This window comes from Sminthopsis crassicaudata, chromosome 2, assembly GCF_048593235.1.
Source record: "Sminthopsis crassicaudata isolate SCR6 chromosome 2, ASM4859323v1, whole genome shotgun sequence".
In the NCBI taxonomy this organism is placed as follows: Eukaryota; Metazoa; Chordata; class Mammalia; order Dasyuromorphia; family Dasyuridae; genus Sminthopsis; species Sminthopsis crassicaudata.
In genome coordinates, this window is record NC_133618.1 from 610055193 (window position 1) to 610081944 (window position 26752).

Consider the following 26752-nt stretch of genomic DNA (forward strand, 5'->3'; position numbering starts at 1 on the left):
TCTTCTCTTTATTCTTGCCTGATGTGTCCTAACAATACTTACAGCACTTCTAAGCCCCGGAGAGCTCTAAAAGCCCCATCTTCAATACAGCTTATCTGGTTCTTATCCAGCTGTCTGCAGAGCAAAAGAAAAAGGAGAGTTTTATTTAATTTTTTAAAATTTATTTTTATTTATTTAACATTTTCCCCAGTTACATTCAAAACAACAACAACAACAAAAATTTACATTTGTTTCTAAAATCTTTGAATTCTAGATTCTTTCCCTTATCTCCACCCACAATTAAGAAACCACTAGTGAAGTTATGCAAAACATTAGAAGGAGAGTTTTAAGAGCTGGAAAGGTAGGAATCAACACTAGAATTATGTAAAGGGCTTTGAGGCAAAAGTAAAGGCAAAAAGGATAAGATTTTATCATTCATCTCTGCATCTTGTGGCTTTTGCTCATTGATGTTTAATTATGCTCCCAAAAGCCAACTGGTCTTCAATAGTATGCTAGGTTCTTTCTCTAAAAGAACAAGTTTTGGCCATGGCAGATCCACCACACATGCACACTTCCTAAAGGCAAAGTTTGACTCCTAAGACCCAGCAGGGAAGTCTGAATGGTATCTATTGGGAACCCAAAGGGTTGGGAACCAGACCTCTCATTCCAGCTCTTCAAATTGATCTAGATGGCAACTTACAGGTTTTTTAGGTCAGTGGCTCCACGGAATGCTTTCCTGGGGATGGCCTGGATGGCATTCTCACTCAGATCCCTGTGGAAATAAAAAAGGGAGGAAGAAAATGTTCAGAAGAGAGATCCTTTCAAATATTTCTCAAGACAGTCAAAAAGAAAGGAAGAAAAGAAGAGAGACTAGAACTAGTGCTTCATGGTCGAGTTTGAGAACTGAAAATTTGAGATAATTATATGTCCACTTTCTTGGAAAAGTCCCTCACTTGTTCACTACACTTGTTTCCCTTTCAGATAATAATTAATGCCTTACCAGGAATTCTAGTTTGAGAGAGAAAATTCCAGCTCACTCCCTTATTACAGTGAATTTGGGAGAAAACTTTTTACTATTTTCATATTTTTTCTTGAGGATTCAAATAGTAGGTGAAGGGAAAGATTATAAATTTACCAAGATGTTAGACTTTAACTAACCAAAATCAAGTTGGGGCACGGGCTTTGTAAGACCTATCCTCCCCCTTCTCTCCACTCTGTCACATTGTCTCAAAGAATGTAAGCAGCTCAGCCCCCTGCAAGCAGACAGGGTGGTACCCGTACCAGCTGGTCTAGAAAACCCTGTGCCTGGGATGTCATTATCCATCCCTCCTGATTGCTTAATAATTATACTTAGCTGCTGCAAAGCAATTCCCATGAAGCCTGCCCTGTGGTTTGGAGGGCATAGCTAATCAGGGATTTAATTACCTTACCATTAATTAATGTTACTCTAAAAACCCTAACAAGCCATTTGCACCAGAAGGAACCCACTGACTCCTGGTGACACAAGGCAGATTCCCAATTCCCTTTTCTAGACCTTGCCTCTGAGAGAATGATCATCACTCATGGAACCACCCTGTCTGCCTTTTCGTTCCTCACTCTTCTATTATATGATGAAGTATTATAGATATCTATGTGATGACACATCAAGGATATCACCCAAAAGAAGCCACGTCTATTCTTATTTTTTTCAATTTTATTTTATTTTCAGTTCCAAATTTTTTCCCTCCCCCTCTCCTCCCACACTCATTGGGAAGGCAAGAAAAACTAAGCCCATTAAAAAGGCATATGGTCATGTAAGGCAAATTCCTGAGTTAGCCAGCTCAAAAAAAAAAAAAAAAAAAAAAAAAGGAGAGGGAAGGAGGATCTGCACCCTGAGTCCATTACTTTATCTGGAGGTGGAAAGCATGTTTTATCACAGAGTCTTAAATAATTGTAGTTGGTAAGTGTTACTAAAAGTTACTGACTTTCTGAGTTAACTGTTCTTACAATAGTGTTTTGAATGTATATACATTCTGCTACACTCTATCTCAGTCCATGATAACCCTTTGAGCTGGGTACTTAGTCTCTCTCTCTCTTTTTTTTTTTTACTTAGTCTCTCTTGATAGATAAGGAAATTAAGTCATGGAGAGATGAATTGACCCACAGGTTCTCATGGCCACAAAGCTAACAAGTTCATAGGATCCATAGACCTAAGGCTAAGAGGAATCTTAGAGTTCATTAAAACAATTCCTTCATTTTACAAATGAGGAAACTGACTTCCAAGAGATGAAGTGACTTGCTTCCTGGTCACTGATAGGGATTTGAATTCAGGTCTTCCTGAAGTTAAGTTAAGCACCATAGCCACTCCATCCTTCTGCCTACAAAAGTTCTGCTGTTTATGTTTACATATTCGTTTTCATTAAGAAACAAATTCTGTAGTTACTCCCTATTAGTACTGCCCATATTCAATATTTCACTGGGGAACTGTTGTAACTCTTCACCAATGTCAGCTAGTGTCTTACTGTGATTATAGTTGTAGCTCAGAATGTAGCAATTAGCAGATGATCTGTCCTCTAAATCCATTTGTTGTGTTATGGCTTAGACTTGATGTCCTCTAAGGTCTCTGCCATATTTGAGTTTTTAATTATTCTATGATTCTTTGATCTTTGCTGCACATTTTGCTCATGTACAGCATGTCATTGAATTAGCATAACATAACAAGCCAAACTAGACATCAATGAACCACAAATTAATGACAGCCACATTCTCTAACTTAAATACTGTTAACATAAAGATGAAATAGTTTTATAAAACATCAGTGATATGAAACATAAAATAGTTTATCAATTACAGGAAAGAAAAAGATCAAATATCTTAATAATAGCAATTCCTTACTCTAGATATCAATAATGATAAATAAGCATTGTACATTAAAAGTGCCAACTAGGTACTAATCTAATTCTAGGGACAGAACAAATATATATATATATATATATATATATATATATATATATATATATATCTATATATATAGATATATATATATATATACACATACAGAGAGAGAGAGAGAGAGAGAGAGAAAGAAAGAAACTGGGAGGGAAAGAGAGAATACAAAAAGGACAGTGTCACTGCGTCATCATAACATAATTCTTGTCAAACTGGCCATCTACAAAAAACACAAATAAATGACATAAAAAATGAATCCCGAGGGGGCAGCTAGGTGGCGCAGTGGATAGAGCACCAGTCTTGAATTCAGGAGGACCTGAGTTCAAATCTGATTTCAGACACTTAACATTTCCTAGCTGTGTGACCCTGGGCAAGTCACTTAACCCCAGCCTCAAAAAAAAAAAAAAAAAAAAAAAAAAAAAAAAAAATGAATCCCAGTTCTTAATACCACCAGCTTAATACTATCACCAAAGGCACAGCTGGGATGATATATTGCCTACCTTAGATAACTTTTATTATAACAACTAGGACAGGCCAATTAATGCTATACAGTTTGATCAGGGATGCTATTCTAACTTGTATTTTCTTACTCATGACAATGACAGCCACAGCACCATTGATAGTAAATGCAAGGTTACATAGCAATAAGCTATTATATCCTCAAAGAAATTAATACATTACCAAAGGATGAGCTGTGGACAGCAGTTGTATTATTGAAAGGTACAAAACCTTTAAACTCTATTAATTTTCCATGAAGAAGACATACATTACATGTCCTGAGTTCTGCTTTTCTGTTTGTTTCTACTTCCCAAAAACCAACTTATTAGTTACTGACTTTCCCATAGGAAAAAAATAGTGCTACTTTCCCTGAGCTCATGTCTTTCTTCTTTCCAAAGATTCCCTATGCGACACTAGCTAATGATCATTTCATCTTTTTTGTTGTTTTATATATTTTTAATATTCTTTTCTTTTTCAATTTTAATTTTCAAATTCTCTCTTCCCTTCCCTTCCTTCCCCCCCCTCCCGCTACTAAGAATGCAAGCAATGTGATATCAATTATACATGTGAAACTATGAAAACCATTTCCATGTTTGCCATTCCCCCAAAGCAAAAAAAATTTAAAAAGTGAGAAAATTACACTTCAACTTACACTCAGAGCTGATCAGTTCTCTCTCTGGAGGTATATAGCATATTTTCATGTTTTAGATCATGGTAGTGATTAGAGTAGCCAAATCTTTCACAATTGGTCATCATTACATTATGGTTAATATACACATTGATCATTTTGCATCAATTCATATAGGTTTTGCCATCTTTTTCTGGAACTAAGCCCCTTGTCGTTTCCTGTAGCACATTAGTACTCCATCATGATCATATGCTACAATTTGTTCAGTCATTCCCTAATTGATGAGCATTTCCCAATTCTTTGCCACCACAAAAATAACTACTATACATATGTTTCTAACATATAGATGTTTTTCCTTGATCTCTTTGGGATGCAGACTTAGTAGGGGAATATTTCTGGATCAAAGGGTATGCAGTGTTTTATAGTCCTTTGGGTATAGATCCAAATTATTCTCCTGAATAGGTGGACCATTTCACAACTCCACCAGCTGTGCTGATTTCATCTTGAAACAGTGATCAAACTTCAAGTCTAAGATCACAGCTCAAGCTAATTCCTCACCCCAAGGGAATTAGTGGGGAGGCAAGTGGGGTAAAAACCACAATTACTATGTTATCATGTAGCCTCAAAGGAAGTATAAACACCACTTGCCTGAGGGCTAAATATTTGAGTCACTTAAAACTTAATAATGGTCCAAACTCTTCTGCTATAGAGGCAGGTGTGTTCCAGATAAAAGAAAGAAAATGAGGGAAAGGAAAGGGGAAGAGACTGAAACCAAGGTAAGCCCAGGAAGAAACAAAGAGAATTTATGGAGAAAGAAAATAATGAGTTTGCCTTCTGATCCCCACTCCTAAGGAAAAAAAGGCATTGGAATGAGAACAAGTTAATAATTGCAGTGAAAGAAAATTTTCAAAAAGACCAGGAAACTGGAAATGTAGGCTCAGGTGTAGACTCTGGCATTTCCCAAAAAGTGATCACAAAACTTAAAATTATAAGGTGATTGCTGATCTATCTCCTCAGGTTTGGCTGACATGGAGAAAGAAATTTTAGCATCAAATTATGTCATGTAGGTTTGTATGAATTTAGATATTCCTACATTCGATATTCCAACATCTATGAAAAGATGCTGAATCTTCCTTTCACAAAAATGAAGAGTTTGGCAAGTCATCAAAATCAAACTTTTGTTAACTCTGGATGGAGTGCAAATTAAAATGGGAAGGAAATTAGGTTTTTAAAAGATTCTTATTGGACCTATCTTTTCATTATTGGAATTTAAACTTATATCACATAATTTGTTATATGGACACTGCCTTTCAGATTTTTATCCATCAATGGACTACCATTAAATTGGAGGTCAGATATTTAATAATTTGAATATTCCCTAATGTATTCTTTCTCTTCTCACTTTTTCTCTCTCCAGAGATGGGAAAGTAGAAGGACAATGGTTCTAAATATTTTTGTCACATTTTCTCCTTATAAATTTCTTCAGAAATTGTTCATTTGACTGAGTGATTCTCTCCTTTTGACTTGAAGAGTTCTGTTTTAGTTCTCTCTGACTCTGTCTCCTCTTCTTCTTTTCCTTCTCCCCCTTCTTCTTCCTTCTCCCTCTTCTTCTTCCTTTGCCCCCTTCTTCTTCTTCTTCCTTCTCCCCCTCCTTCCCCTTCTCCCTCTTTTTCCCTCCCTCTCCCCCCCACTCCTCTTCTCTTCCCTCTGAGGGATTAGAGATTCTTTTACTTTTACAAGGGGTCCAAGGCACTTCTCTGAAAGTGGGTTAATATAGCCTGGAAACATCATCCAATATTTGCAGCTCTTGCTTCTCTCTCCACTCTCCCATGTGCTTACATATATTTCTTTTCTCTCTGATGAACTCTAGCCCTTTGTATAAATTTTCTGCTTATTTATTTCTGCTTTTATGCTTTATTATTGTGTGTGGTTTCATATTAGAAACCATTACAATGAAGTCCTATATGATTGAGCTAATTCTCATTTTGACAAACACTGATTCACATGCTTATCTTTGAGCTGATATGCTCCCAAGGAATATTTTAATTCAGTAAGCTTATGGTCCTATTTTCAAAGATAGATCTGTGAAAATGTCAGCAATTGGGTGCAATTTGCTAAGCTATGCTATTGCCAAAATCAAAAGATTCCAGGTTCATGAGACTCTTCAAATCTATGTAAAATAAGCATGTGCCAAAGCGTAGGCAATGCCTTAGCTGGTTTTACCCCTGATTGCTCTTTCTGTGGGTGCACTAATGATGCATTTGCTTCTATAAATTGGAAAACAAAGTGGAATGTTAGATTATCATTTTGAAACTGAAAAAAGAACCCATAGCAAGAAAAGTGTAGTTCTAACTGATAAGCCCCACAATGCAAATGTCAAAGAATTTAGAAAATCAGTATCTATGGTCTTCCATAATATCTAACCCTTTGTGTCTTGATCCAAAACTATAGGTGAGTTGCCTAACTATCTCCCTATTTCTGTTCAGACTCTGTAGATTAAGGATCACAGAATCTCAGAGTTACAAGGGACTGGGAATCCTCTCTACAACATACCAAACAAAGGCCAATCTATCCTCTGCTCTGAAACCTTCAATGCCAGAGAACTTCCCATGAGCTTATCCTATCCCTCAAAAAAAAAAAAAAAAAGCCTAATAGTTTCTTCAGCAATTCTGGTTATTTTCTTCATATTGAGGCAAAATCTTGTTTCCCAACTTTGACAATTTGTCACCCCCAAACACACATTATTCTTTGCTTTAGTTGGTTCACCACCTGAATTCAGGGATGCTGTTCTAGGAAATTATATTTGGGAAGTGAGTACAAACATGAGCTTTGTTATTATGTAGAGTAGTAAGTAAGCAGATGGGAACAAAAGCGCAAACACATTACATGGTAATATAGTCTAACAAAACTCTGGTCCCACAAATGCAAAGAAATTCACCCAGTTCAAGGGGGAAAAAGATGTCAACAAGCCTAAGCAGGGAAGTTTTATACTTTAAAAATGTGGGAGGGAGCATTCCTAATTAGAATTAGATGCAATGGGGAAATTCTCAGTCACCAATGGATTCCAGTCTCAAATAGGGGCAGTTTCCTTCTTTGTAGCAAAATTTGAGTGAAGCTTTCAGTTGATTCTCTGAGAGAGAAATAAAGCCCCTGCAGTAAGCCAGGAGTCTTATTCAATCAGAAATCTCAAACATTAACAACTTCTCCTTGAGTCAGAATGGGTCAAGACTATGGAAAAATATACACTGTCATTGCCTATATGTTTTATGGGCACTTAACAGAAGTGACTCCATATTGGAGTCCTGTTGTTATAACCATAACATCAAACAATATATATTTCAAAATCCAATTATACTCTTGATCACAATGGACTCCCTTTCTCTCCCATTGTACTGTGGGAAGAGCTCTCTATTGATTTATTTTTTGAGACTGGGTTTCCCCATGTCTCATCAGCTGAAGCAGGGCCTGATCCTAGTGAGAATCAACATGGAAGCTTTGAGGTGCTCCATTTCTGACTTGGGCCAGTTTAACCCTCTCTTGGCAGCCTGATTATCTCCTCCTTCCAGGAGCTCACCATAACTGAGTCTTGATGAAAACTTTAGCTTGAAAAGTCCAAGGTCTCCCTTTTCATCCAGGGCCATCTCCAGATGTCTTGATCTACATCTTGCCACTGGACCCAGCTATCTCTGGAGGGGAAAGTGAGGCAGGTGACCTTGCATAGCCCTCCCTCACTTAAATCCCACTCACTTGCATGTCATGGCATAACACCCCACCTCCCAAATATCACCATCCTCTTTGAGAACAAAGGACAACAACATATTGATGCTGTATTTACCATCATTCTCAGTCCCCCAGGTCCGAGCCATAACAACTGGTTAAATTGGTCATTATTCTTTTTAGAGCAGAGATATAAACTGTAAATAAACCCAAGGCCTTAAAAGCTTCAAGAGTTTCAAACTTCATGATATCAGTTTCAATTATAATGATTTTATTAAAAAAGGAAAAAGATGAGTTTTATAGTACTGCAGCATTGTTTGATGAAATATATATATATTTATATAACCACAGGAAAATTATATATTTATATATATATATATATATTTATATATATATAAATATATATATATATACGTGTGTATATACATATGCACATACACATTTGTATGACTAGATCTAGCTTTGAAATACAGATCTAGTTCCAAAAAGACACCTTAACAACAGAACCAAGCTGGTAAAGAGTAGAGAAATTAAATAATCATAATGTTATAAAGATAATAAAAGGGTAGGTAATGACAAACCAAAAGATACCCTACCTATATTTTTAAAAAGTCAAAAAAAAGCAATGTTCCTGGAAAGTTTGACTGTTTTACATATGATGACCTTAAAGCTAATTTATTTTTGGATTGAGTAAAACCAATGTCATATAATATTATTTTGATTGTTTTATTTTTTCCCCTTCCCTTTGTTGATAAAGTATTTCTGTAATTATTCTATTGTTATTATTATTATTTAAGCCTAGGAACTTTTCAGTGAACTGAGCATAACAGGTAATAAGCAGCATTAAATCAAATCATAGTTATGCCTCCACAAGTACCAAACCAGAAATAATGGACAAGTGACCACGTGGTACCACCTTTGAGTACTCCAAGAAAAGAGCACAGAACAGAAAACAGCCCTCAGAACTAACACAGGTTAAAAAACAAACCCAACAACTAGGGAATATAATGAAAATGTTAAATGGAAGTAGTGGTTATATAATGTTTGGGGGGAAATTATTGGCAACAACATAGAATTGTGGCAATTGTATGTCATCTTGGCAATTCTGTAGGCCAGAAAAACCTGCCTATACTGTGGCTGAAATATGAATCATGATCAATTTTGTGATTTCCTTCATAGAAACTTGAAAACTGATTGGGTGGTACATCATGGAAGAATCACCCTGTAGCTACATAGTATTAAGTTTTCTCTCTCCCCCTGCTCCTTCCTTCCTTCCCTCCTCTTTCTCCTCTTCTTCCTCATCCTTCTCTTCTTCCTCCTCTTCTTTCTCCTCCTCCTCTTTTCTCTTCTTCCTCCTCATCCTCTTCTTTCTTCTTTCTTTCTTCTTTCTTTCTTCTTCCTTCTTCTTCTTCTTCTTCTTCTTCTTCTTCTTCTTCTTCTTCTTCTTCTTCTTCTTCTTCTTCTTCTTCTTCTTCTTCTTCTTCTTCTTCTTCTTCTCCTTCTTCTCTCTCTGTCTGTCTGTCTATCTTTTCCTCTACTTCTCACTCTGTCTTGCTGACTCTTCCTTTCTTTTTTCTCTCTTTCCCTCTTCCTCTTTCTCTCTCCATCTCTGTTTCTGCCCATCTTCTCCCTGTCTTCCTCTTCCTTCTTCTTCCTCTTCCTCTTCATCTCTGTCTCTGTCTCCCTCTCTCTTTCTCTGCCTGTCTGAATTTCTCTCTCCTATACTTGTATACCTACTATTCTACTGTTTTCATTTTAGTTGCTAATAATGTGTCCTTGATGTCTAATTTGTTTGAATCGCTATGTGGATTCAGTGATAATATATATGAACAAAGTATGCAGTTGGGAACACAGAATCCCAGAATCATAAAACATAAAAGTGACCTCAGAGGCTATCTGGTCCAATCTGTCCTGGGGATACAGAGGATGAATTGCCTACTGACCTATGGATCCAAAAAAAAATGAGAGCCTAGTTAATGAGAGCCTAGTAAATGAGAGCCTCTATAGCTAGAGTATCAAACTAACCTCTAAATGAATATAAATAGTTTGATATATTTTGTGATGATTACAAATAATGGAACTCAGAGGCACTGTGATAGAACATATAAAGTCCTGGATTTGGAATCTGAAAGATCTGTTCTGACACTTAGTAATTGTGTGGCCACAGACAAATCATTTTACTTCACCAAGCCTCAGTTTGCTCATCTCCAAAATGGGAGTGGTAAAGCCTATAAGGACTTGCCTCATAAATTGTTGCAAAGTTTAAATGAGATCTTGTGTACAAAGAATGTTATGAATAATAAAATGCTGCATATATGCTAGCTATCATAATTATTGTCACTCTATAAAATGATGAGCTCTCTATGATTTGTAGAGTTCTTCTAGGACCAGGAGTTGTTGCTTACACTCTGTTTTATCTTTTGATCCTGGGATTACACATTAGATTAGTCACCTGATAAGTGGTTCCTCTGAATTACAGAAGGCCAACTTGGAGCCGTAGTCAATCTGAAGAATCATGAAATCATGAAAGGGAGAGTATCACAGGTATGCTTACTGAAGCAATCATGAGAGATAGACTACAAGCATAATAATAATTCTGAATGTTCCATCTGAATAGTCAAACCATCCCAGGTGGGTATTTGGGAGTAATGAGAAGCAATCCCATGAAGGTACTGGTTGGACTTTCTCAGGACTCCATTGCTTTTCCTTGAAAAGAGCAGTCCCCAATCTGGTTGATTATGTGACTATTTTTAGATGCTATGAAAATATACTGCATGATTGAACAATTTGGCAATCAAAATACCTAAGACTGGATCAGGATAAAAAGAAATTAGGCTCAAAAAAACCCTACAAGATCATTCTGCAGTTTCCAGAAACAACTTCTCAAAATATTTTGTGTCACCCCCAAGAGTGTCCTTCTCTCTCTTAAAACTAATAGACAAGGAGATAGGGAAAGTATGTGTCAGGCATTGTGCTAACCCTTCACCACCATTACCTCATTTGATAAGTATTTCTGATCTTTTAAAAGATGGCAAAAAGTTGTCCAAACTCATCTCCTGTACTGCTGTTTAACCTGTGCATGATGTAAAGGAAAACAAATCATTGCAAAGCCAGTCTGAATCTAGGAGAGATGTTTGGGAACCAAACACGGTGTCTATGATAGTCCCACTTTGGGCAAGCAAAGAGTAGAGAATAAAACTATGGATGATAAGATGAGCAAACTTTTGAGAATAAGTTTGAAACCTATACAGATTTTACGGACTAACTCTCATCTTAGTGTTTCCATTGCTTATTTGGACATTTTTCCAATAGTCTCTCCTGTGGGTAGTTTTTCTCCTAGGGATCACCGCACCAATTTACTCTCAAGCACGAAGCCCAATTTCTTACCATCTGGATTAGCCTCCAAAGGCATAATTCTAGCTAAAAGTCATTCTGATTCAGATAATCTGGATTGCACAAAATCTAATTAAGATCATAGTCTAGACTGGGGTCTACTATGCCAATTCACTTTCCTATCTAGCTCTGGAGGGATATGAAAAACCTTTCCTCTAAGCCTTCCTATTCCTGTTTCTTGGTTGTGCTTGGCTTCCTGGGATACATTCTGGGCAGGTTTTATCAAACAGGATTCACTAGTGAGTCAAGAGTCTCAGTTCAGAGAGATAAGCAATTGTTTGAACTGCAAGTCCAGAGCCCACAATAATCTGTATTCAGTGTTGATGGCACTAATAATTGACATGTATAAATGTTGATGACTTCAGTAAAATTTGTTATGTTCTATGATTATAAAAGCCTGTTGTGTTGTCGCTACATCTAATTCAAACTCAAGTTCTGTTTAGTTCATCCATCAGGTTGACACACTCTGTTTGGGTGATGTTATTAGTATCTATAATCACAGATGAATCCCAAATCTGTTCTCATATCTCTAAAAAACTAACTCTAGGCCCACATCACCAACTAACTTCCTGATAAACATCTTCACCTAGATATCCCACAGATATTTCAAACTCAACATGCCCAAAAGCGAACTCATTATCTTTCTCTCTAAAGCCATCACTTCCTAAATTTCCATATTTCCATTGAAATGAAACAAAAATAGAACAATCAACAAGGCAAAGATTGCTTTTCCCCCTACCTTTACTGCTATAACTTGGCACAGAACCTGGTAAACAATATGCTCTTCACAAATGACTTTTGATGGAGTCATTGACTGCTTAGTTTGATTTGTTGAGAGCATGGCCATCATTCCTGTCATCCAAGTTTGTATTCTCAAGAATCATCCTTGAGGTCTCCCTCTTCATACTATTTCTTCAACACCTATTTCTGTCCCCTTCTCACCTTGCACCCACACAGTTACTAGTCCAATTCAGACTTTCTTTACCTCTTGATTACTATCTCCTAATTGGTTCTTCTGCTTTCATTCTTTCCCTTCTGTAGACCCATCCACCAGGCAGATGCCAAAATAATCTTCATAAAGCACTATTCCAAAGAATATCTAGTGAGTCCTTATTGCCTCTAGGTTAAAATACAGACATCTCAATTTGGCAGTTAAAACACTCACAGTCTGGCTCCAACATTGCTTTCCTCACTCACTACATATAAATCCCCTTTACATTCCTGACCAGAGTGCTCCCTAAATCTAGCATTCCATCTCTTACCATTATTCTGGTATACCTAGAGTGCATAGCTTCTTCACTTTTGCTTCTTAAGACTACTTAACCTCTTTCAAGATCCATGTCATGTGCCACTTCCAACAGGAAATCTTTCCTTATCTTTTTTTTGTTAGTATTTTCTCCTCAAAATATATTTTCTCATCTATGTACATATATTTCCCCAATAGACTACAAACTCCTCGAGAGACTTCTCTCTCTCCAGTCTAGCACAGCACATTGATTATACTAGATTCTCAAAAAAACTGTGAATGGCCTAGAATAGAACTGGGCAAAAAGTTATAATCTACTGGGATGTTTTGAGACCGTTACTTTATTGTTTAGCATGTTGGCTATCCCTCCCAAGTTTTGCATTTTCATCATATTTGATAAGTACTCCATCTAGACTTTTATCCAAGTTGGAGCAAAACACATTAATGAGCAGAGGACCAAGGGCAGATCCCTAGATGGGGCCATTAAAGGCTTGCCTTTAAGTTGACATTGAAACATTAATGATAACTCTTTGCAAATGTCCCCTGAGGGCTGAAGAGGTTAAATCCCTTGCCAAAAGTCATAGAGCTAGTAAAAATCAGAGGCAAAATTCAAACTCTTGTCTTCCTGATTCCACATTTAATAATCCATCCACTCTGCATCAATCTGCCACCTCAAGCCCAGGTTATTCTGATACCTAATCTAGGGCTCTTTCCATTACATTACACTTCTTATATAATATTCCAACATATAAAGATTCTGTGGCTTGGTCAGTACTAATCCTACCTCCACCAACATAGACTACAGCCTTCTATATCTTAGAATATTGTCATTGATGATGATTTGGCTGAAAAATTCTTTAGTCTACAGTCAATCTAGTGATGAGCCTCTTCAAATGTAGCTAGAGTTTGTGCTTGGTTAACAGACATACATTCCTTCACCGGTTCATACTTAAAGCTTTTCCAAAACTGATAGTTAATCAATAAACTTTTATTAAGTATTTACTATGTGTCAAGTACTGTACTAAGTATTAGAGATATAAAAAGAGCCAAATGACAGTCCCTACCTAATGGGGTCTAACAATAGGACCGGCTGGAACTTGGGCTCTACTGATAGAGTATTCAAGAGCTCCAAGTAATCTTTCAGAGGCATCAGAGCAAGGCTTCAGTGGAGAGAACATTTTAATTCATGTAAGAAATATGATGTGAAATCACAAATTGGCTTTCACATGTGACAAGAAGCTTACTATAATAAAAGGGGCACTGGTTTTAGACTCAGAAAACCTGAGCACAGGTTCCATCTGTTTCATTTATTGGCTATGGGTAAAGTTACTCATTTTCTTCTCTATGAAATGAGTGGATTGGACTAAATGATCTTTGAAGTATATTGCAGCTCCGCTATTCTAAAACAAATGAAAAAGCTCACATATATCACTTTGTGCATATACAAACACACTGAGGTAGTTAAGCTCTTCACAGATAGGGATGGTTTCATTTACAATGTACATATCCCCAATACATAAAACAAGGGCTGAAACGTGGTAGACATTTCATTAATACTTGTTGAATAAGTACTTGATCCCCATTTTATATATGTGGAAACTAAAAAAGTTAAGTGGCTTATCTAAGATCATATGGTCAAAAAGTGGCCAAGCTCCTGAATGAGACTGAAATCTTATTCTCAATTTCCTAATCCAGAGTCCTTTCCACAGTTTCCTCATCGGTCTTATTTTCTCTGAAGTAAATTTATTTATATTATCATATGAAATATTAAAATCTGTACAAATTAATAATGAACCACTTTAAAGTTTACAAATCCCTTCACATACATTATTTCATTAGATGCTCACAACAACCTTATAAAATAGTTATGACAGGTATTATTTTCCTCCTTAGACAATTTGGGAATTGGAGGTTCAGAGAGGTATAGTGACTTTTCAAATTTACCCAACTCCTAAGTATCAGAGATAGGATTTGAAACCATAGTCTCTCCTGTGTGCTTTCCCCTGTATCACAGAAACATTTCAATGTAAGTATTCCTTCTGATCATTCTCCTTATTTATTTTATCTGTGTCCCAGTTTCTTTCCTTCTTTCTCTTCTTCCCTTGATCATCTTGACAATGTGATTTTTTTTTCCTTGGACTATTCTATTGTTTCTTCTTCACTCCTAATGTATCATATATCTGCAATGGCTCCTATTGCTTTAACATTTAAGACACTGATCATCGCTAATCCTTTTACCCCTTTCAAATGAGATAGTATTTGTAAAACACTTGCACAGTACTTGGTGCATAGTAGGCCTTTAATGAATGCTTGTTCCCTTCCCTCCCTTTTTTCTACTTTTGAATAAAACCTTTCTTCTTTGTAGGAAACCTTAACCTCCCACACCTGCACTCCACAATATCTTCAGAATAATCAATTACCTAAGCATATGTTAATAATCTGTTTATGGATAATGAGCAAGGAACTGCTTTTATTTTGAGTCCCAACACTTCTTCATGTGTACTCTCAGCTATTCCCTTTCTTTTTTTAGTCCACATCCATTAGATAAATAGCCCTCACTCTTTTTTGGTTCATTCAATTCAGTGGCAATAATTTAAGTTCAAAGAGATGTTTCCCACTCACAGGCCCTTTCTGAGATCTGCCTGTACAAGAGCTGCTTGAGCAGTAGCTGCATTTGAGATTTCATTTTATTTTGAGCTGGTTACATAAATGATTAATCAACACGTATTTATTAAGTGACTATTATAAGCCAAGACTGTACCTAACCATGGGGAAAGAAAGACAAAAATAAAAATCTCTGCTTTCAAGGAACTTATGTTCTACTGGAGAGACAATATAAAGTTGTATAAATATGTACAAAATTAAACAAAGGTAATTTGACACTACTGGGAGTCGAGGGCATCAGAAAAGGCATTACATGGAGGGAAACAATTGAGCTGAGACTTAAAGGAACCAAAAGATTATAAGAAGTAGAAGTGATGAGGAGGGAATGCACTCCAGGCATGAGGGACAGTCACTGCAAAGGCACAAAGGCACATGGAGTTCATATGTGAGGAATAACAGTGAGAAGATCAGTCTGGCTGGGCCCACAGAAAAGGGAATCATATATATTTTTTAAAAAACTGGAAATGTGGTTGTAAAAAGATTGGAAGGACTTTAAGAGCCAAATAAAGAAGTTTATATTTTTTCCTAAAGATAGCAGACAGCCAATGGACTTTACTGAGTAGTGCAATTATGTGGTAAGACCCACAACTTAGAAAAATCACTTAGAAGAATAAACTGGAAAGGGGAAAAACTTCAAAAAAGGGAGACTAACTAGGAAACAGTTGTTGCAGTCAGGGGTGATAGATGGTAACAAGGGCTTGAATTAATGTGATGCCCACCTGACCAGAGGAAAGAACACAGATGTGAGAAATTTTGTAGAGGTAGGAATCTTAAAGTGGCTATATGGGAGGAATGCCAAATTATTTATGGGATAAGGAAGAATGAAGAGCTAAGGGGAAAAATTCAGGTTGTGAATCTGGATAACTGGAGAAAAGATATACCCTCCACAATAATAGGGAAGGTTGGGTAAGGTTTATGTTAGGGGGGAAAGATAATGAGTTCTGTTTTGTACATGTTGAGTTTGAAATGATCACAAGGCACTTAGTTTGAAATAGCCAATAAACAGTTGGAGTTGTATGATCAGATAGTAATATGTTAGGACCAGAGGTCAGGAAGTTGGGGCTATGTATATAGAGCTGTGAGTCATCTATTGAAATGATAATGAAACGAGTTAAAAAGATCATCTCATGAATGAATAAACAGAGAAATGATAAGATACTAGAGTTTGGGGATACACTCACAGTGAAAAGTATAATGAACCAGCAAAGAAGATAAAGAAAAAAGTAAACAGACAGGTGGGGGAAAACAATATCATGTCATGAAAACCTGGAAAGAGAGAACATTCAAGAGAAGAGATGGTTCACAGTATTAAATGCTACTGAGAGGCCAAGAAGGAGGAGAATCGAGAAAAAGACCAGCAGATCTGGCAATTAGAAAATCATAGATAACTTCGGAGAGATCCAGCTACAGTTGAGTAAAAAGATCAGAAGTTGTATTACAAAGGATTAAATAAGAACTTGAAAGGAGAAGATGTGGAGGCAAAGAGAATAGATAACTTTACCTAGGAGTATGGCTGAAAAAGTATCTAAATGATAGCTTTAGGGATTAATGGGTGATTTAAAATCTGGGAGGCTTATGTGTGATTTCAGGAATCAGAGAAAGAAATTGTAGACAGGGAAAGACTAAACATTAGAAAAGAGGAATGATCGTAAATGCAATCTGTCTTTGGGACCCTACTGTCTTTGCACAAAATCACAGACTCTGAAAGTTGTAAATGTCCTCAGAAATCATCTTGTTCAAATCTTCTTAAAATATGAATCCTCTCTATAAAATCACTAGCCAAAAGAATCCTTCAGTTCCTGCTTAAGGACTGTATAATGACTCACTACCTCCTAAGAGATCCTATTCCATTATTGAACAACTTGAATTATTGGAAACTTTTGCTTAGAAACATGAGATCAGACTCAGAAAAAGCCTTTGACAAAATACAGCACCCATTCCTTTTAAAAACACAAGAGAGCATGGGAATAAGTGGAGCTTACTTTAAAATAAGTAATATTTATCTACAACCATCATCAAGCATTATCTGTAATAAGAATAAACACATAACCATCCCAATACAATCAGGAGTGAAGCAAGGATGCTCATTATCATCTCTATTATTCAACATTGAACTGGAAATGTTAGCTATAGCAATAAATAAAGAAAAGTTAAATTGAAGAAATTAGAATATAGAAATCAAACAATAACCCTTTACAGATATGATATTATTCTTAGAGAATCCTAGAGATTCAATTTAAAAACTACTTGAAATACTGAAGAAATTTAGAAAAGTTTTAGAATGCAAAATAAGCCCACATAAATCATCATTTCTAACATATTACCAACAAATTCCAGCAGCAAGAGACAGAAAAACAAATTCCATGTAAAATAACCAAAGACAATATATAACCATGGGATCATAGATGTTTAGCTAGAAGAGAATTTGAAGGTCCTCTATTCTAGTCTTCTTACTTTACAGATGGGAAAACTAAGATGCCTAAGTCCTTAAGTAACTTGATAAAAGTCACACAGGTAGTAAGTGGCAGGGTCAGTATTTAAGTCAAGGTCCCCTGAATTAAAACCTAGTGGTCTTTTATTTTTTCTTGTATTAAACTCAATTTGTCTTCCTATAACTTCCACTCATTGTTTTTAGGTTTGAGAGCAAGACTTTGGGGTCAAGCAGAACTTCTATGGGAGAAGTTAAAAATATTTGAAAACAATCATCAAGTTTTAAGTCCCCTTCTGTCTTACCCTCTGTCCCCAACTTATTCTTATCTGCTTCAGGCTTCAATTTCTCAACAAAATAGTCAAAGCCTCAGATATAATTTTCTCCAATCTATAGAATAAAGTATATTACAAATATTTGGGTCAGAAGTTTTATATAAAATACTAAGATTCTCCAAACCTTGCTATCCTTCCTCTCTGCTTAAATAAAAGGATCAACAGACTTTGCCATTTCCCCATTCACGAAAATTAAACTGAAAACATCTGCTAAAGGTTTACACTTGCACAGCAAACTCTTCATAAAATTCAGTGAGGAACCCATCTGTTCCAGACACACTCTCATTTCTCACCAGTCTTATTGTGCTTTCTATCTCCTGGGCAGTTATTTTGGCTTCCAAATCCTAAATTTTCCGTCTGTCGATGATTTTCTAAATGATGCTTCTAAGTTTTTAACTCTCTTCTTCCATTCTTCCTTCTTTTCTGAACAAATCTAAGAAAACAATCTTCCCTCTCTTAACTTTCCTTTTAAATTGTCTGTCATTATCGTTTAATGTCATATTTTCCCCTTCCATCTTCCTGTTAAGCAGAACACATCACTGTACTTTTCTTATTCCAAATTTTCCTCATTTCATCTTTGATCCGTTATCTGTGCAAATCCTCGTCTAGTCCCTTATTCCTAGTCCTTATTATTTTTTTGGAGGCAGGAATCCCCACTAATCTCATACATCATGGAGAAATAGGGGTTGCTCATCCTTTATGTACTTTACCTTTGACCTCTTCCTCATCTGAAAAAGTCTTCATCCATCACCATTCTCTTCCCAATATTCCTATCTTTCTTAAATTAACTGCTTGCCTCACTAAATCCTTTATTTTATAAGGCAACATAAATATTCCTTTTATTTTGTGATTTTGTCATGATGGGGGACTCTTGCTATAGAAACTTTCTTCACCAACACAGATTGCAATCCCTATATTTTAGTAGATACATCCTAAGGAATTATCTGAGGCTTGTAGAGACTTAATGACTTGCCAGAGATCACACTTCTAGTTAAGTGTTGCAGGTGGGATCTGAATCCAAATATACCTGAATCCAAGTACAGCACTCTATCCATTATTCTTTAATGCCTCAAGTATCAACGTTCCTCTCCATGCCCCCCCTTCCTTTTCCTCTCAATCAGTATTGATATTTTTCTCCTTTTCAACAGGCTTACTCTATTTGGCTCTCCCGCCTTCCTTTTCCAAAGGAAAGAATCTAGTACTGACACATGTGAGCAGGGCTCCCTTCTGTGTATATAGCCCTGGGTGACCTTAAATAAATCAGCACAGCTTCTATTTATCTGCACACAGTAGAAGCTAAGCCTGTTTTAGTCCTTTAGGAATGCAATTTGTCTGCAGTGATTAGAGGTTATGAGAATGCTATTTGCTAAAGGTCTTGGGTTATTAGCTGCATATAGTGTTTACAGGTGCCTCTTTCAACACAACCCATCAGACAGATGCAGTTAATCTTGCATTTGGCCATCTAGCTGAAGCAGGAATTGTTGGTATCTTACGTGTGTTTTTAAGGCATTGGCTCCTACACTCCCTTCTCCATATTTCTCAAGATAAGACAAAAAGCCCTCAGACATTTCCAGGCCACCCATCATCCAGGGGAGCAAACCTGGTGGAAATCTGACCTTTGCAACTGTCTGCCGGTCTAATGCTCTTATCTCCTTGACAGTCACAGCTACTGAAGACCCAGAAAAGAAATCCCTACCACCAAAGTCCTCACCAACACATGGTTCAAGCAGATATGGTTTTGTCCATAGAAATGATATTACTTTGCCCTGCCACAGCACCCTGAGAACCATGGGACATTCCATCAGACTTGCTGCTGAAATCTCTTATCTGTATTATCTTTCACTCATTAGAAAATTAGCCCCTTTAAGGCAGGGATTATTTTCACTTTTTTTTTGTTTGTATCCCCAGTGTTTAATAAATGTTTTCATTCATTCATTCATTCCTTATCTCTAAATTCCCAGATAATGACAATATGAAATGGAGCAGACCAGACTAATATCAATGAGGTATAAATTGAGTGTGCATCAGCAAAAACTTCCTTCAACTCACAGCAGTCTCTTTCCTCCTTGACATAGCCTTTGTCCAAGTAATCAAACACCTGTCTAGAAGCCACCTGGGAGAAGAAATCTCAGGATGGTTCCTATCACACGAGTCTCTAATTAGAACTTGAGAGCTGATTTATTCTACACACTTCTCTCTACTACAAATTTACTTCTCCAATCATATCGCAAGCAAATCCCAGTTTTCTGCAATCTGATTTTTGACTGGGTAGAAATCATTCTTTATATTCTTATTAAGAATAATAACTCCCAAGTATATTGCTTCTTAAGAACTGCAACAACTCTATGAACCATAATTGTCAGTTCTGGTGTCCAGGTCAAACCCAGTCTCTCAGAGAAAAGGCTTCAGATTCATGGTAAGGGATTTCATCCCACGATTGGTAGGCAGAAATAAAAAAAAATGACCTAGGGGACTGTGAGGCCATATGCAGGGGTGCCATCTCTGGTGGGGGGGGGGAGTGAAAGAGCAGAATGAGACTGAGCAGGAGATGATTTCACCAGAAATACAGGATGTTAGAAACAAGAAGCACATCATCTGATACTTATTTTGAGTAGTTATTCTTGCTATTTCATTTCCTTCTACCTGTTGGAGGACAAGTACTCTCAGGAACCTTTACATTTCTATATCTTAGAACAAAGTCACAGTCACCCTACTTTGTTATGGCTCAACAATCATGTGAAACTACTCCTCTCACTTTCAAGAGCTTGAACTCCAAAGTCCCTGTCCTCTCTTCATCATTCGTCCTTCCACTTCTTCACTGATTTGAGTTTTAGTCCTTTCTGCAACTACATCTTGTTTTTTTCTTCCATTAATGGGCTTCACTTCCGTCCTTTCACTGTCTTAATACTCTAGCCAGCCATTTCAGCAAGGCACTGCCCCATAACTTTTGAATCTTGTCTGTTTTTCTATTCCCAGGATGCTCATCCTCAATGCTGGGGTCACCCCCATCATTAAGCTCCTTTATTTCTGCTTCCCTGATTGTTCATCTAGCTCTTTTTCTATTGTACTCTAGGGTCTCCTCAATTTCTGACTTAAGCTTTGGTAACTCTAGCCCCAAGGATCTCTGTCTTCCCTGAGATCCTCCTGCCCTTGTGATTTAAAGCACATTATTTATTACTTAAGTATTCCCTAATTGCTCATTTCCCTGACTGGGCTGCAGGTTTCTGGAAGGCAGCTATTTGGTCTTAGGTGTGGACACATAAGAATAAGGTAGACAACAGCAAGTCTTATGGTCTAGTCTTCCTAGCCCTGAAGTGATAACCCCACTTAGAATCTTAACTCTCTACTCCTACAGTGACTATAATATGCGGAACTACATGGTACTTCCTGCTTACTCTTCCTCCTCCCCAATTCTTTTTAGAGTCCCACTGAAGCAAAAAGCCTCCTCAAAGGTACTAGTAGCTAGTCTATATCATCTGTTGCAAGAGAGATACAGAAATCAATAGGTTGTAGGAATCCCTTATTTTGAACCCGCACTGACTCCATCCATACTGGGTTTAGGAACAGGATTAAGATGATCTCTAAACCAATAAGTACTGTTGTTATCCTTTTTGTTTCAGGCCAAGTGGCTACATTATTTTTGTCCAGACTTGGGATTACATTGGTGTGGGGAATTCCAGAATAGCTTGGTGGCCCAGTGGATAGAATGCTAGCTAAAGAAGAGATTTCTGAGAGGGTCATAATATTTGTCTTCAAATGCCTTAAGGTCTGTCAGGTGGGAGAGGAATTGGATTTGTTCTGTTTGGTCCTGGCAAATAGGAATAGAACCTATTTCTATGTGAGTGGCCTGATGTGAGTGGAACTCTCTACCAATTAGAGCTGTCTTAAAGCAGAATGGATCACCTTGGGAACCAGGGAGTTCTCCCTCACTAGAAATCTTCAGACAAAGGCTAGATGGTTATTAAGTCAAGTAGATATTCTTCTTTCTAGTAGGGGTTCCTATATCTCAACTCCCAGTTCTGAAATCCTATGATTCTAATATGTGTGTCACATCATCCATCATATCAAAAGTGATTTACTGACCACTTCAGAGCTGAGCATGAGTGCCAATCAACTTGTTCTCTAGGATGCAGAAGGAAATCAACGAGGCAGGAGGTAGGAGGGAATGCCTGCCTTATTTCAGAACTGGGAAAGATTGGTAATTACAGTTTAAAAAACCCCTAATCATTCAACAGTTAACGCATGCTGTCCTTTAAGATAAATAGATCATCTTATTTGAGCTTCTCAAAAATCATGTGAGGCTATTGATTGGAGAATTGCAAATTAAAAACAACTATAAGGTACCACTTCACACATATCAGATTGTCTAATATGATAGAAGAGGGAAATGATAAAAGTTGGAGAAAATGCGGGAAAATTGGGACACTAATGCATGGTTAACGAAGTTATAAACTGATCCTAAGATTTTGGAAAGCAATTTAGAATTATGCCCAAATGACTATAAAACTGGATGTATCCTTTGATCCAGAAATATCAGTACTATCAAAGAGATTGTTAAAAAAAAAAAAAAAAAAAAAAAAAAAAAGGAAAAATGATCTACACGTACAAAAATATTTATAGCTGCTCTTTTTGTGGTGACAAAAATTGGAAATTGAGGGGATATCCATCCGTTGGGGAATAGATGAATACGTTGTGGTATATGAATGTAATGGAATACTATTGTATGGTGAGCAGGTGGATTTCAGAAAAACCTGGAAAGACTTGCGTGAACTGATGCTGAATGAAGTAAGCAGAACCAGGGGGACACTGTCACAGTAAAAGCAACATTGGACAATGATCAACAATGATTGACTTAGCTTTTTTCAGCAATATCCAAGGACAATATCTAAAATAATTCCAAAAGATTCATGATGGAAAATTCCATCTATATCCAGAAAAAGAACTGGAGACTGAATGCAAATCAAAGCATACTATCTTCACTTTTTTCATGGTTTTTCCTTTTTTTAGGTTTCTTCTCTCACAGTATGACTAATGTGGAAATATGTTTTACATGATTGTACATATAACCTATATCGGTTACTTGCTGTCTTGGGGTGAGGGAAGGCAAGGAAAGAAGAAAAATTTAGAACTCAAAATCTTATAAAAATGGATATTGAAAATTGTATTTACATGTAATTGGAAAAATAAAATGCTATCTACATTTTAAATAAAATAATAAAAGTATCCTATGAATGGGTGTTATTATTAACCCCATTTTACAAATGAGAGAGAAAAAGTAGCTTGCCCAGGATTATAAGCTAATAAGTCTCAGAAGTAGGATTCAAATTCAAACCTTCCTGACTTCAAGTCCAGCTGGCTATCCACCACACCATTTAGCAGGCCCAAAGCAAAGCTGAAGACATGCATTTTATTCTATCACATCATAAATATTTGGGACTTTTGAGATAGTCCAGAGGACAAAAATACAGTTGCTGCCTTCTACAAGGAGTTTGGACCAAAAGACCTCTGAAGATTTTCTTCAGCTCTGACTTCCTATAAATCTTTGGCCCTGTGACTTTAGGCAGATACTTCTCTGAAACTCAGGTTTCTTCATCTGTAAAATGAGCAGATTTCAAAAGATGACCTTTCTACTCCCTTCTCCAGTCAACTTTGTATGATCCTCTGTAATAAGAGGTCTATTTATAGGCAGGCTGCAATAAATAACACTTGGTGTTATGAATCCCTATTCAATGATGGATTATGTAGAGCAGGGGTCTCTAAATGTTATTTTAGGAGAAATAACTTTTTTTATTTCTGAATTCTATACATCCTTTGTAAGGGAGGGAGAAGGAGGAAGGAAAGGGCTGAAAACAGAACTCCTGATGCTTCTGGAAATCTCAATTGATAGTAATAGCCACTACCAGGTTAGGGATTCTCCCAGATGAGATGTCTTGTTTAAACTGTGGGATGAAGATATTATGTTTTAGAATTTGGCCAGTAGGAATACTAATGCAAATTGGTCATTCATTTCAGAAAAAAAAAGTATAGATATAAGCAACATATAAAAACCTTTCAAAAGGCAGCCTTTTCTGAGCTGTGCTTGGTATCCCAGGTAACAAAATACACCCGTCATTCCAAGGGGTACTGGAATTGCCTGAGAAATTGCCTGATGTAGGGTTGGTCATAACATGAAAAAGACACTCTGCTGGTTTAGCCTGGTGCTAAGGGAGGGGATAGGGGGGTGGATAATGAATGCAGCCGTGCCCACCTGGCAAGGCTTTGAGCAGAATGCTCGTTCACTATCTATTAAATGAATGAAAGTTGAGGGCTTTTTAGGGTTCTATGAACTAGATAGCTCATAAGTCTGAGTTTTCTGGAATAATAGAATATCAGCTAGCCAGAGCAATATAGTCGAAGGGGCTGTTGGATCTGTAGTCAGAAGACCTGGGTCTAAATCTTGGCTTCCTACTAACTACCTGAGATCTTGGCCAAATCACTTCCCCTATTTATTTTAATGAAAGGCTGGGATTTGATGGTTTCTAAGCGTATTTCCTGATCCGGGATCCCATGATCCCTCAACAGATTCTTTCTCTAGAAAGACTCGGGCAGTTGTTTACTCTTTACCCACTGGGTGGTGCTAAAAGGCTTCCCTGCCTAGGGGCTCCTGGAAATACTGGGCTAATATGTACAGATTGCTCTTCTTAGTTTTTTTGCACCTAGTTAGTTTCTCTAGTTGGTCTGCTGTTGACATCTAATCTTGACTTTTATCTCCTCCTCTGTCCTCCCACACTCCTTAGTGTGAAGTTCCCTCTCATCCCTTGTACCCACTTGACATGGAAATCCACCAGGCACACCGCCCACTCACCATGTCACTTTTGTTCCCAGGGTGCTAAGCTGCCTCCTTACAGCCTAGCCACTCATTTCTAAGCACCACACGGCATGCGCCGAAAGAAAAAGAAAAAAAGGAAAAGAAAAAGTTGAAGATGCCCCAAGATGATCCCAAAGCCAGAAGAGAAAAATATCTCTTAACTGCCTACTATCCCCAAGAGTCTGTGCTACGCATGGGAATGCACAAATGAAAAATGAAACAATACTGCCCTCGTGAAGTCTACATTCTATTAGATGGATACAGTATATATGAACACTCTTCCAAACTGGAGGAATTTAGTACAAAGTACATACAAAGTAAATCAAAGCATACAAGTAAATTCAAAGCCCATACAAAGTAAATTAAGAGGGGAAAGAGCATCAGTAACTCTGGGAATGAGGAAAAGGTCTTGTGTACAAGGTACCCTGAGCTGTGTTTTGAAGGAAGCTAAATGCTGTCTCTCCATCAATAAATGCTGTATTTAAGCATCTATTCTCTGTTCTCCATTATGATAGGTTCAGAGAGAAGGGAAAAGAAATATTCTCTTCCCTCAAGGAGCTTATAAACTGGTGATGGCCACAGAAGAGACACCCAAATAATTCAGAGGATAGTCAGAGAATCATTCAGGTGTGTGGTGCTATCCATCCAGAGGAGCTTTTCTGGAAAATTTATTGGATATAAGAGCTTATTTTTGTAATCCATTATATGCCATCATGTGAGAATGGCTGCCTCAAGGAGCACTGGCAGTGGTTAGAGAGACATCATGGTCTAGTAGAAAGAACATTGGAATGGGGATAAGGAATCTTGGATCTAATCAAGATGATCTTAGGCAAATCACCTTCTCTGTAGTTATTATTCAGTTGTTTCAATCATATCCAACTCTTCAAAGTCCAAGTTGGGGGTAATTTGCCATTTCCTTTTCCAGCCTATTTTACAGATTGGGAAACTGAAGCAAACAGGATCAAGTGACCTGCCCAGAATCATATGGCTGAAATGAGATTTGAATTCAAGTCTGCCTGATTCCAGGCCCAGGGCTCCATACACTACTTTCTCTGGGCCTCCATTTTTTTCTTCCTTAAAACAAAGGAGTCAGACTAAGTTTGCTTTAAGGTCTCTAATATTGTGTAATTCTAGATGCTTTGAGAAAACATTTTCCATGAAGTGGTGGGAGGGAAAACTAGATTTCAGGCAGTTAAGAAAGTAATATGTGGATAAAAAGTGAAGTGGATGCCATTTGGAGCAAATGCCCAGCCCACCAGTATCCTCCTAGAAACAGTTCCTTCCCACTAACAGAACAGTCCCAAGTGACAGCAGATGCTTCTTTTGCAGTGGCAGATTGGGGACAATTTAGTCCATTTTATTTGGTATAGCACAGTTCAGAAGCAAATGAGAAAAGTAATCAGCAGTTTTCTAAAGTAAGGGGATTGGGGATAGGAAGGCAATGTTGCAATGCCCTTGCCATCCATAAGCAAAGGAAAAACTAAAAGATACACTGAGCTTCTAAAAACCTTGGTCAGGGATGAGTTTGGCCACCAGAGAAGCAATGGCACAGACATTTCAGATGAAGGCTCCTCCAATTGGAGGAATTTAATGAAGGTTCACAGACTGGAGGGTTCAAACTGAGTGAAATGTGAATCACATATAACAAAAAAAGCATAGGCCAAATACCAAATCTCTCCTTCTCCCTTGGATATTTAGAATTCTTCTCTATTGACTACCTCCCTGACATAGAATCAAGACAATACAAAATATAGAATGTCAGAGAGAGAAAAAACTACAGAGATCACCTACTTAAATCCCATTATTTTCTTGATGGGGGAAATCAAAGTTCAGAGAGGGAAAAGGACTTCTAGTAATGATAGCATGTTACAGCCATATTGACTTGCTTCATTGTTGAATAAGCCAACTAGCATCAACAGGTACATCAACTGATATTAAACAGTTCAGAAACTGATAATAAGAATTTCATCATAATTTATACATCATAATCCCTTTCTATAGACTTTCTTGTCTATTATGGTTTAAAACAAGTCAAATCTCCTTCCACTATTTCTAATATCAAGGTACCTTTAAAGGAAGTAGGATAAAA

General features: G+C 37.2%; 1 protein-coding gene across 1 annotated transcript in view; it reads right to left on the reverse strand.

The window, feature by feature from the left end:
• Positions 1 to 26752, reverse strand: part of SLIT1 (slit guidance ligand 1) — a 247773-nt gene that overhangs the window by 73471 nt on the left and 147550 nt on the right. The window contains 2 exon segments of the mRNA XM_074295970.1: positions 43 to 114; positions 680 to 751. Coding sequence (XP_074152071.1) covers positions 43 to 114; positions 680 to 751 — 144 coding nt within the window.